Here is a 13,407-nt window from a genome sequence, read left to right as displayed (position 1 = left end):
TGACACAGGTGAACAAATGCAAGTCATCCAAAGGTGTGCTTTGTACACATTTGTCTTTTGTTCACTGCCAAGCTTTTGGTAAACAGCTTCACCAGGTCAGCGTAATGATGGCAGGAGTGGTCACCAAGACTCTCCCAACATTAATATGACCTCATATTATGACCTTAATATGTTTTGTTTTGGCAACTTCAGTTAATCTTAAACCTGCTCTTTTCTGTTGTTTGCTTACTTTTCACCACACAACTAACAATTTAATGGATTATCTACATTTTTTTTTCACATGTATTGTTTCCTCTTTAAAAATGAGAATTAGATTTGAATATAATAAATCCTAATAATACAAGATGACAATTTTAAAACACTTAATGTTAGTACATTTAGCTCTACCATGTGAAGAGATAAATATAGGCCTATTAAAAATTAGGTAGAGTAAAACAATTGACATCTACAACCAATCACACAACATTTGTATACCATAAAACAATAAAACAGGGAAATACCCGATGTAATAATGATAGGTGATAATGACATAATTCATGTTATATTTATTATATTGTTTGATCATATTATATGACATAATGATATATTTGTAATAACTAGGTTTAATACTCTTCGTAGTGTAAACAGTTGTAAACTTTTTCTTTGATGTACTGATGAAAAATATTTTAAAATCACTGCTGTGTTGTTGCCTCAGTGGGTGCCTACTTTTTCTTCATGGTAGCCTATTAAAAAACAGTGAATCAAAAATGTAAATAGGCCTACAATAAAACATGTAAATAAAGTCACCTCAATAAGCAAGAAAACGAAGGCATACCTGAGAGGACATGCATCCATTCAGTTTATGTTACTTTGTGAATTATACATTTCAGCTGTCTTCACGGACTTATTCATCTCATTATCTCGGGATAACAACGCTAGTTCCTTTAATAATTACATAATTTTATAAGACTTGTGTAAATCAGTGTACTTCTTGTGATAAAAGATACAACAGATAACTCACAGTAGGCTACTTGGTCTTTTTCGATTCTCAGATTTTTTTTTTTTTAATTTTCAAAATCCAAAACAAAAAAACGCCAACCAGAATCTGGTGAAGTTTACTTGTTGTATTGGGAAATTAAATAAATTATTATTATTTTATTTTTTTAAACTGTTCTTATCCCAGTAGCCTACTATGAAAAAAAATAAATCGAGATCTCAAGCAAACCATCAAAGGTTACCCTGGAAACCGCTTCGGTCTTCCGTAGAAACACGTAAATATTGAAAAATGTAAAATCCGAGATAAACTAAGATTCGTGTTTATGCTGTATTAACAAACAGACTCTTCATGAGTCCATCTTTGGTCTGAGGTTTAGTGGGGCCTCGCTGTTAAGGCTCACGCGCCTTGCAGGTAAACAGGTAGATTTAAGAGGCAGTTGACACATTTATGTGTGTATAGGCTCGTGTTCTCCTTTTTTTTTTTTTCTTCATCAGAGCGCATGCGCGGAAGGAGGACCTCGTATTGTTTTTTTTGACACAATGTAAATAATGGCGGGTCACGTGACACCGTGGGTATATTCGAGGCGGGACGTAAACAGAGAGCAGCAGAAGGAGAGGGACCCGTCCACCGGAGCGCTGCAGAGGAAACAAGCTCCTGTAGCTTTTGTGCTTTTTGCGACCAGGCGGCTTTTTTTTTTTTTGTTTAGCTCATACAACCATTTCTTTCCAACTTCAGCTACAGTGTTAGCTAAGTTCGGAAAGGAGAAAAGAAAGAAACGTCGTGTCTTTGTTTCTGTGTCGCTGCAGACAGTAAAGATGCGGTGCTAGCAGATGATCGACCTCCTTTAGCGTCACATTACAAAAAACGAGCCAAAACAAAAAAAAAAAAGAAGCAATATTCTTTGTTTTTCTTTTATTGTGGCATTTGGACAGCTATAAAAATGGAAAACTCTGGAGCCAAGAAGACGTGCTGTGGTAGGTTATTTTTTAATTGAATGTTTTATTTGTAATTTATACCTACATAGAGCTTTAACATGAGCATCCTCTGTTATTCTGACACTTCACAGAATCTGTAAAGGACTTCTTCACTTCAGCTAAATTCCTTATTTACATGGGACATGCTCTGTCAACATGGGTAAGTAAAACGATCACACATACAAGAGTCTATTTAAGAAACATAACATCATATATTTGTACACGCTCTCTGTGATGACAGGCTTCTCTGTGTCAAATCCAGTGTAATACAACATTAATATGCCTTTGTATCATGGTGGTTTTTTAAAGCAGAACTGTCATTACAACACAAAATGACATGTTTTCAATGTGTGGCTCACCGCACTGCTTGTTTCTACATATAGGGTGTTTTGCAGCCCAATGAGGGCAGAAAAGGCTATTACCATGCATGCATCACGTTTCCTACCTGGCTAAACCTGGATGCTTTGAATCAAGAGTCAACCTCGGTGTATAAATAACAGGTGTTTTTATTTCAAAAGGGTGACCGAATGTGGAATTTCGCTGTGGCTGTGTTCCTGGTGGAGCTGTATGGGAACAGCCTGCTGCTCACGGCCGTGTACGGGCTGGTTGTGGCCGGCTCTGTGCTGCTGCTTGGGGCCATCATCGGGGACTGGGTGGACAGAAATCCCAGACTGAAAGGTAAGGCAGCAAATATATATCTTTTCTAAATAGATGTGGAGCCATTTCACAGCTAAATGCCCAACTTCTGAGAGTCTGTCCAGAGGAATTTGGCAAAGACTCGGATGTTTCCAACCATCTTGTCAATGTGCTTAATGAACTAATTTATCAGACAGAAATCTGTTGTTTTTGATCACATTTCTGTCCCTAATGCTGTTCGTGGTGTTTCCACAGTCGCCCAGACCTCGCTGCTCGTCCAGAACAGTTGCGTCATCGTGTGTGGGATCCTCCTGATGGTTGTTTTCCAGTTCAAAGAACAGCTTGTGGAGCTTTACAATGGATGGATTCTGGTGAGATCCCCCTCCTGTGCTGTCCTTACACACTCGCTGTTCAAACATGATCTGATGGGGTTTTCACTGAGAGAGATTTTAGCCTTTTTACCTCTGATGCACCACTCTGACCCCGGGGGATTGAAACGCACTTAACTGATATGGACTCCTGACTCCTGTGGTTTATGGCTGCTTTCACAGACCAGTGTAATGAGTGTAGTTTTGGACCTTTGACTGTTCAACTAATTGAAAAAGAAAGAGTGGGTTAGATATTTAAATTTTGGTTTTTGAAAATTAGATAAAGTCCAAAAATGTTTCTCCCTATAGGTAATATTAACAATGTAATGCTTTTTGCATTATATACATTTTAATTCAACATTAAAAATCTATTTTATTTTACATTTTATTTAATGAATTAAATGGGACAATGTTAAAAAATAAATATCCAATTCAACATGTAATTTGTTGATTAAAATGCAAAGTCCCCACTGCTTCCCTTAGCTCGTGTTATTCATAAGAGGGAGTTCTCTTCCAAAATGTGTAAAATTACAACTTTGCGGCGCAGCGTGTGCTACTAAAAGTTAGCAATTTGTTTCCAAAAAATCTCCTCAGTCATCAGTAAGTTCCTCCGTTTTGCATTAGTTGAGTGAACCGCTGTTAACTCTGAAGTTTTTTTTTAATAGCACAGATAAGTTGCAAACACAGCTGCAAGCCAGAAAACACTCGCTTAACAGTTGGTTACATTGGCAGCATCAGATGTATTCAATTCATCTCTTAGTCATGGTGTTAAAAAACAAACATATTTTCTTTGTGAGCCATATTACACAGCTCTAGTCCAAAGAACACAAAGCTTTCTGCATCATGTAAAAGCAAAGAATGAGAAGTGGTTACACTTGTCCTCAGCAGGTCTTCAGGAGGGAAACAGAGATGTTGTCAGGTTTTCGCTCGGGGCTTGTTTACACTTGTTCAGCTATGTCTTTTAATTTGAGCCTCCCTTGCAGCTGACCCAGTGAAGAACTAGACCAGACAGCATGGCTGGAAAAAAAGAGAATTGGGACAGAAATGATCATTTAAACAATGGCATTAGTTCAAATGATAATATTTCAACCTCAGTTTTTATTTTGACTCAAAAACTGTTGAAATAAAATCAATAATGTGACATGTGGAGAACAAGAGCCGGCATCTCTTCAACACTAAAGCACTTCTCACACTGCCGGGTTCTCACACGTTTTGCCTTAGTCAGAGTATCGCTCTAAGGTGCATCGCTGTTTTGGTAATATTTGGATTTGATCGTACAGCTAAAGATGTTTCCTTCCCTCATGGCTGACCGGTCGGGTGTCGGGTTGAAAAACAAAAGCCATTCTGTCAGCAAGCACATGTCTCCAGCGTTGCTCTCTGCGTTGGTGAAAGGCCTTATGGTCTCCGGGGAAAGGTGGTGGGGGGATGGATTGTAGCCATGTGAGAGTATTTAGAGGAAAGTGTGTGTGCATGCATGTGTGTGTGTGTGTGTGTGTGTGTGTGTACGTGCGTGGAGGTGCGAGAGAGATTTGGTGTAACAGGAGATCGAGTGTCTCGTTGTAGGCTGTGTAGTCAGCAGGTTCTTCAAGGTCTGTCACATGACAGAGAGAGAGAGAGAGAGAGAGAGAAATGTGGCCTGACATGTTGAATTGTTGTTCAGAGTGTTTACAAGACATCAGATGTATTGCCTCGATACAGTTTTCAGAATGTTATTGATTTTTCTGACGGATGTTTTTACATTTGTTATAGCGGACAGACGTGATGGCGGCTCTGTCTTTAGTTAGTAAAGATATTTGTTGTCGGTCTGTCAGATAAAAACTTGGCCTCAAATCCATTTAGCAACTAAGTCTCATTATCCAGCTGGACTTTGGATGTAACAACGTCAGAGAAGATTTCATCCTTTTGATTTAATCGTAATAAAAACTCAAATTTGTTTTTCACTGATTAGAAATTGATCATGCACCATGCTTAAACTATAAGGCTGCTATTTATCATGTTTTATTTGGGTTATTTGGGTAAACATTAGATTAATAAATGTTGAATGTGAATTGAAATGATAATACTTTATGAATAACAGCATTCATGTGGCATTCCATCCATAACCATCGGTTTCTATGGTAAAAGTAAAATCTCATAATCTGGTCCAGTCATAAAAAAAGCAGTTTTATTTTATTTATTAAGAATCATTTTGGATCTTAATCATTTTCTGGAACAGCCGAGTGTTTTGGTGGAGTTGTACAGTATATGAATCCTTTTTCAGGGATTAATTTAAGCTGCATATTAAAACACTTTTGTTAAAGCGTGTTGGTTCCCAACTCGAGGTAATGAAGTCCTGAGATTGTTTAAAGAGATATGAAACAAAAACAACATATTTCTGTTCAAATGTTTGTCACATTTTTTTCTTGGGCTCATAAAATGGTTGATACGTTTGCCTCTTGAGACCTCTTAATCAAATGTGTCATCCCTCTTTGGTGTAATATTGACATTGTGAAAGTATTGCTAAACATTTTTATAACTTGAGTTTTTCCCCCTAAATTTCCTCAATGTAACATCAAGTAGACATTGAGAAAATCTAACCTTTATAAAAAAAATATTTTGTTTTTTATTTTGCAGACCACCTGCTACATTCTGGTCATCACCGTCGCCAACATCGCCAACCTGGCCAGCACGGCCACCTCCATCACCATCCAGAGGGACTGGGTGGTGGTTGTTGCAGGTCAGGACAGCAGCAAGTTGGCAGGTCAGTGTTTCTTACCCCCCCCCCTCCCCTTCCCAGCTTATCATCGAATGTAGGCCTCACGTGATTCCTTATCAGATCTCAACAGTGGAACAGACTTTGAACCCTGGACGCTGACTCACTCTCGTTTTCACCTTTTTATGTTCCTGCACTTTTTCCGATTGTTGTAAAAGTTTTAAAAAGGCTGCTGACAGGCTTGAATACACTGTAGGAGCTTATGAACTCAATAACTTCTGTTATAGGAAAGTCAAAAGAGAAATATGTGCAGGACAAGTCAATCATGGAGATCACATGATGGGCATCAAGCAAATACTTTAGTGAGCGTAATAATACAATATTGTCATTGTATTATTGTCTGCCCAGAGATTCTCCTGTCCTGACTCTCCTTCACATCCCATATAGTTGATCTAAACTCCATTAGAATAACAAATTGTCTAAACAAGTCTTGAAACACATGGTATCAAAAAATGTGACAACCTACGTTGCTTATAACAATGATCCAAGCTCAGACCTGATCAATTATCTGAAGATGAAAATTCACTTTTCTTTTGGCTCTATGCACATTCTATCACATTCCTGTAATTCCTGTCTTTCTAGTAACTCTTCCACTCTTGCATTACACAGATATGAATGCCACTGTGCGGATCATCGACCAGCTGACCAATATCCTTGCTCCCATGCTGGTGGGTCAGATAATGTCCTTTGGCTCCCACTTCATCGGCTGCGGCTTCATCTCTGGCTGGAACCTGTTCTCCATGTGTCTGGAGTACACGCTGCTGTGGAAGGTCTACCAGAAGACGCCGGCGTTGGCTGTGAAAGCCGGTCAGAAGGAGCAACAGCAGGAGCTCAAACAGCTCAGCTCCCCCAAAGGTAGCAGTGGTGTTTGATGTTATTTCTGCTAATAAGCATCTTACTCTTCGTTGTGAAATGATCCAAACTAATTCTCCCCATGTTTCTACCCTTTGACAGAGCTGGAGAACGGCCAGAGTCCTGAAGAGTCGTCTCAGCCTCTGATGAATGAAAACTCAATCGTGGTCGATAAACCTGACTCCCCCAAGCAGCAAGGCTTGTGCCACCAGGTGACCGAACCCCTGCGCACCCTCAAGGGCGGCTGGGTCTCCTACTACAACCAGAACATCTTCTTTGCCGGAATGTCCCTGGCGTTTCTCTACATGACTGTGCTTGGCTTCGACTGCATCACTACCGGCTATGCCTACACACAGGGGCTGAACGGCTCGGTGCTCAGCCTGCTGATGGGCGCCTCGGCCATATCAGGAATCTGCGGCACGGTCGCCTTCACCTGGGTCCGCAGGAAGTGCGGCCTGATCCGCACCGGCTTCATCTCAGGCATCACCCAGCTGTCCTGCCTCATGCTGTGCGTCGTCTCTGTCTTTGCTCCGGGGAGCCCCTTCGACCTCAGCGTGTCCCCATTCAAGGACCTGTACACCCACCTGATGGGAGAGACGACACTCCCTGAGGCCGACCACATCCTCAACGGTGTTCTTACTGTCGGAAACTCAACTACTGATGCACCAGCTGCAGAGCTGCCACCTCTGCAGTCCTACATGTCTGTTAGTCTGCTGTTTGCTGGCGTCATCGCTGCTAGAGTTGGTGAGTGAAGTAGTCCCATTTGATTTGATGTTTTCACTCTCGCTACCAGTGTGCCGTTTAATTTTGCCGCTCTAAAACTACTTCTTGTTGTTGCAGCCGTGTCTACATTATTGAGGCTGCTGCTTTGGAGACGTTAAGATACTGAATCTATGCAATAAGTGATGTTATCGTGCATATTTGACCCCAATTTTAGGCTGCAGCAATCAGTAAATTGTATGCTATAAAGGGGGAAAAGGTATCTGTTCTGTATCAGTCCTGTAGTAAGTCCTGTCATTATTGGATGGCCTGTCAGCCTGTTTAACTTTGCCCATCCTATTGAGTAATGATGCAAAAATATATGTTTGCTGGTAGTGGCTTGGTTTCTGACATTTTGCTAGCTGTGACCAATGTTTCATTCTTAGTAGCAGCTGCTAAAAACTGTATGTTGCAGTATGCCGTTATAGATGCTGAATTGCTATGTCGGCTGCTGCTTTTTGGAGGAAGAAACAAGTGTTTATATGGTACAGGATTGGTGTAATTAATGGTGTTCTTGACAACACCTAACTCTGCATTTTTCACTGTATTGGCAGCATTTTGATAATAGTCTAAGTATTTTTTTTGGGGGGGGGGGGGGCTTTGAATGAATTTATTAGATACTCAGGACAGTTGTGGAGAACCAGAAATTGAGAGAGAGAAAGAGAGAGTCAGGAATTATATCTGGGAAAGGAGCCACAGGTCCGACTCGAGCCCGGGGTGCCCACTTGGGGTGTACATGGGCCGTGCAAACTAACCACTAGTCCACCAGAGCCCCAGTTCTATGATTGGATGGCCTATTTGTCTCCTTGCCTATTAGCAACCAACCAGTACTAGTGGTGAGAAAGTAGTGCTTGTGTTTTTTTAAATACTTTGGATTTCTTACTGATGGATATTTTTTAAATCCATCTACCTCTTGCCACCCTCTTCAAAGTTGCTTTTCTTGAGCTTCTTCTGTTACGTTAAAGAGAAAATGATTATTGGTTGCCACTGAATAAGGGGTTCCTAGCCTAAGTGTGTTTTTTTTTCTAAATGGGAAATTAGTGTGATCATGCTTTGTTGGCATGTTGACCTCCTGTCACAAGATCATAAAAGGCTGTCTCACAAAATATGACTTCCTCAAGCTCCACATGTTGAACTTTTCTTTTTACAAGTCACCAGGATTTCAAAGAAGACCTCTACGGATGTAACACGAATGTCACAGCAATATTCCCGACCTTTGACTCCAATGATATTTGCTGATAATTCCTGCTACAGCTACTGTTATCCTCAAAAGTGTTATGGCAGCTATAAAAATACCATTAGCAGTGACTGTTGATCTCTGTTTTGCAGGCCTGTGGTCCTTCGACCTGACAGTGACCCAGCTCATCCAGGAGAATGTGATCGAGTCGGAGCGCGGTGTGATCAACGGCGTCCAGAACTCCATGAATTACCTCTTAGACCTGCTGCACTTCATCATGGTGATTCTGGCTCCGAACCCAGAGGCCTTTGGCTTGCTGGTCATCATCTCTGTCTCGTTCGTGGCCATGGGTCACATCATGTACTTTGGCTTTGCCTTCAAGAACCTGGGCAACCGCCTCTTCCTCTGCTGCTCTCCGGAGCAGAAGGAGGAGATGGTGGAAAGCCCCTCACTTCCTACAACCGTCTAACCACATCAAAGAGACTCTGTCCTGGGTACATACTGTATCTCTCAAGCCTTACATTAACCCTGCATTTTATTTATCTCACTAACATCTTTGCTTGTAGCTGGGAGAATGCTAACACAAACCAGAGAAAGGTAACCTAACATGCTCTGCTTAATGGAACCATTAACAAAGCATAAATCATATGCAGAAGGAGGTGAGTAGAAAGCTTGCAGTCATAGGAAGCTAATCCATAGTCAAACTTAGGATACGGCAGGGTTTCTCTTACTTTTCCGGTCAGATGAGAGCCTCAGCCTTCCATCTGTGGGTCCATGCTCTTTGAAACATACATGCACTGTCAAACAAGGAACCAATCACTTCTACGCTTGGGACCCCAAAGTGAGTCCTGCTAAAGAAGTCAGGGGATAAGGCACTGGCAAGTATTCTCCTTCTAACAGCCTGGGATTCAGCTGTAAAGATTTCAAAGGTGCTGCAGCTAACGAAAGGGCAACATGAGGGAGAACTGTTGCGGGGAAAGCAGGCACAGAGGACGAAGAAGGCAGAGCGTCCTCTACTTTGTTGGTGCTGTAGCTGTGTCTGCTATCTGTTCTCTGATGGCCTGTGTTTGATAAGCAGATTGTGGAAGTCTTCCTACAGAGGACAGGAACATAGTTTTATACAACCAAACACAAACATATACAGTCTGTTTTATACACGGTTAAAAGAATGATTCTGTAGACTGTATATAAGAAGTGGAAGTATCTCCGACTTGACCTCAAAGATTGATCCTTTTGAAGCATTGAGTTTGGCATTTTCGAAGTTGTCATCTTGTTTTTTTTGGAGCTGGAAGCACCCATATTTAAGACAACAGGGTGGAGCTGGAAAGAAGTGATTGGGTTACCAAACCCTGATCTACAAGTTTATTCCACAGTGCTCTTTTTGTTCACAGAGTGGTGTGATTTCAATTGGGATAGCGACATACCTATCACATGTAGCCACACCTTAAATCACACCCTGCTTCATCATTTATTTGACCCATAATTGGACAGTAATCTACAAAATAAATACCACGCTGTATTAAAGGAGACTTAGGAAACTAGCGATAAAGACAGGAAACTCATCAGGAACATGTTGCAACTTTTAGAGCGGCTCTTCAGACCAAAACAAATACCCTCAATGTATCCCTCAGCTCCCCCTCTGCAATGACCCTGTGTCAGTATGCCGCGAGGGGGCAGTCCTTCTTCCCGTCTGCCTCGTGGTGGCCGGGCTAACAGTTAGAAAGGGAAGGGTTCACGTAAAGAAAGCATGTTTGTAACATTTTAGAGCCTCTGAGTGAACCATAGATGAAGGACGCGCCATCCTGTCAGTGTGAACATAGAGCTGAGAACAACAAACTCAGGGGGGAGTTTGACTTCACTCTCTTTTCAGGAAGTCAAAAAAACACGATTTTTGCTATCTTAATGGTCAGAATGTCCAGTATTGATTTTTTTAAACTGGGGTCAAAATAAAGGAAGAATAAAGATGATTCTCTCCGACTTTAATACAATCAAATTTGTATTTAAAACTTTTAGAGTCGCCCCCTGCTGGCCATTCGAGAGACTGCAATTTAAGGAACTTCAGCAGCCTAGAGGCTTCGATCACTTCTTCTACACAGTCTATGGTTGATTTTTTTTTCTGTATTTATTCAGGAAACACACGCGGTGGTTTTTATAAAAAGTTATATCATCAGTATTGTAACAGTTGTGCCATAAGAGTGAAATGAGAAATCCTATGCATCCTCTGTCAATATCTCTCTCACGTACCAAAGTCAAAGTCCGTATGTGGCATATAAGGAAGTGAGGGAAACCTGGAGCATTCCAAATATATATTTTTACACCACGTGACGGTGGCTGAGTAGGGTCACTAAAGCCTTCATACACATCTAGTTCATCTGAACACTTCTAGCCCACTCTGAGATTGTACCCAAATCTTCTGATAGTTTTACATTGATAGTGTTATTTTGTTTGATTTTCATGTTCTCTTTCTTGACTAATTTTATAATCATGATTGTTGTTACACAGGCACTTTAAGTGATTGACGTCTGTCATTACACCCAACGCGTGATCAGGCATTTGATCAATACTTTTGCACAAGGTTGAAGTCCTGACCCCCCCTCCCTCCCACCTCCCTCCCACCTCCCTCCCTCTCCCCCTCAGCTTAAACCCCTCGAGTGTAATAAGCTGAGTAAGGCCTTGATTTACTGCTTATTCATGTAACTGTCTATAAAAACGTTATTTCTTCATAATCCTACTTTTGAGATCTAAATAATGTAGCTCATCTAGTTCCTTTCCAGCTGTGATCTTCAGTGATTTCTGTCGCCTTATTGTAAATCAACTGTTAAAAGCACAGAAGCCGCTACTTCAAGGTCGTTAACCAGCCGCATCCCACCCTTGAAATGAAAGTCCAGCTAGTCTAGCCAAGTTTTTGGTAACGTGGAGGGCGAATGTTTGGGTTGGAAAGTGGAGTAACCGCACCAGGTGTAGGAGAACACAAGGCCCCTATGTTGTCGCTCATGCTCATGAAACCTTTTGGAGGCCGTGTTGGCGAGTCAGGATGTCTGCAGGTGTGTGGAAAAGTGCTGACTTACAGGGAATGGAGCTTCATTTCCATGTTCCACCGACGACTTATTATTGTAACCACAGACTTGTTCTGGGCTCGAGATCAAAACCAGCTCTTAAGACGGCTGGTCTTCTGATTCAGGAATACCACCAATGGCCATAACTCTGTATTTTTACTGTAAATAACTGTCTGTCTGTTGTGATACACTTGGAAAAGACAAAAAAACATTGTTTGTACCATGCTGTTTGTCTGGAGATGTTGACTTCTGTTTTTTTTGTACATGTTTTTATATACCAAGTGTTCAGACTTTGTGTCAAATTTAGGTTTCTTAAAGATTTTTACAAATTTGTGTACAAAGCAAATTACTGCATTTCATCAACACAGCTGTATAATACTGCTTTGATCGGACTATATATATATATCTCTTTGTATATATAGATACAGCATATTGTATATATATCAGTGTTATTAGACGAAGCATCAAATTATGAAGAAATCATTTGTCATAATCGCACTCCACTGAGTACAAGGACGTTCGTACTGCTTCTAATTCATGAGGTCTTATAAATAAAGAAAACCTTCACAATCGCATGTCTCCTGAGTCGTGTGTGTGTGTGTGTGTTTGTGTAGTGTGTTCACAGGGTTGCTGCTGCTGTGTGAGGTCACATACCACAGCAGAGTTAGCTCCTAATTTCCTCCCCAGAATCTCTTTCTTTCTTTCTCTCTTTCTTTCTGGCAGTCTGTGGTAAACTCGCTGACTTTAAGCTGAGCTGGATGATCTGGACTTACATGCCTGCCGCAACAAACACACAGAGAGAGAGAGAGAGAGGTACCTGTTTTTTGCACAATGACGAAGTTTTTTGAATGGAATATTTGAGCTGCATTTGATCGTTCCAACACTTCATATGGTATGTACTTTTATGATGAACATATGGTCATATCAGGAGGTGGTACCACATGAAGGGGTTTGCAAATCACCCAACACCAATGAGCTGTTAATCAACGAAGAAAACTAATGAATACACCTGTGCCTATTTGATTCCTGTCAACAGTTTTAGCTTTGATCTCATTTTGAACAGCCATCTTTAAGTTGATTTTCTTTGAGCAATAGTTATTTTCGCACTTTGGTGGAAGAACTTCAGCTGCACCTTGCAGATCCTGTAACGTCCATATCCTGACATGCTCATGTAACTGAATAGAACGAGAGGGTAAACATGAAAAGCAACCCCTTAAAAGAGTTGAGAAAAGTTTGTAGCTGGCGGTGCTTTCATTCTAATGTTAGATGGGTTTCTTTTTACAAGTGCTGAGGGGTTCCTTTTTTACTGCATGTTCATTTTGTACGTGCGTGTCATTTTTTAATCTTCTTTCTTTTGCACAAATAACGAAAACGAAGAGACGAAGAGTGAAAATTCAGAAGTCTGGGGAAGAAGGTAATTGTGCACAGTGGAGATGTTGTCCTCTTTGCAAATTCTCCATATTTACTAAAACATTGAGCATTCACTAGTTTGTCCAAAAACACATTTACATGTTTGTGTAAAATCTCCTGTCAGGTCTTTGTGGTGACTTGTTTTGTTTTGTCGAAGAGACTTCCAGGAAAATCCTTAAACTGTTATTTCAAACTGAGAAATCACTGATAGCACGGCTGACAGGGGATACGAGGTCGCTCACTGAGTCAGTACATGAACCACACTGTTTGAACCTTGCTGTTTGAAAAAGCACATATAATACTTGTGGGAAATATATTCACTGTCTTGCTTGGAAGATTGATATTACTTTATGTCTCTGGAAAGTCGAAGTAGAGGGTGACAACCAACAACCAGCGATCTAAGGCCAACACCTGGTTACCTTACCTGTGCCTACTCATTAACTATCT

At 40.9% G+C, this 13,407-nt stretch overlaps 1 protein-coding gene across 1 annotated transcript; it reads left to right on the top strand.

Annotated features, from left to right (window-relative positions):
- Window positions 1–1,578: 1,578 nt before the first annotated feature.
- slc40a1 (solute carrier family 40 member 1) lies at window positions 1,579–12,122 on the top strand. Its single transcript, XM_020633178.3, has 8 exons — window positions 1,579–1,950; window positions 2,043–2,110; window positions 2,469–2,628; window positions 2,842–2,957; window positions 5,568–5,694; window positions 6,316–6,561; window positions 6,661–7,302; window positions 8,647–12,122. Exons 1-8 carry the CDS (start codon window positions 1,917–1,919, stop codon window positions 8,961–8,963), a joined length of 1,710 nt encoding a protein of 569 aa, XP_020488834.2. The 5' UTR covers window positions 1,579–1,916; the 3' UTR covers window positions 8,964–12,122.
- The last annotated feature ends 1,285 nt before the right edge of the window (window positions 12,123–13,407 follow it).

The sequence above is a fragment of the Labrus bergylta genome, chromosome 13 (assembly GCF_963930695.1).
Source record: "Labrus bergylta chromosome 13, fLabBer1.1, whole genome shotgun sequence".
Classification (NCBI taxonomy): Eukaryota; Metazoa; Chordata; class Actinopteri; order Labriformes; family Labridae; genus Labrus; species Labrus bergylta.
This window is presented reverse-complemented; position numbering and strand designations above follow the sequence as displayed.

Coding starts and splice junctions, on each gene's coding strand:
- slc40a1 (XM_020633178.3), top strand. CDS start 1,917: ATGGAAAACTCTGGAGCCAAGAAGACGTGCTGTG. Junction 2,629..2,841: donor CAGAAATCCCAGACTGAAAG/GTAAGGCAGCAA, acceptor GTGTTTCCACAG/TCGCCCAGACCTCGCTGCTC. Junction 2,958..5,567: donor TTTACAATGGATGGATTCTG/GTGAGATCCCCC, acceptor TTTATTTTGCAG/ACCACCTGCTACATTCTGGT.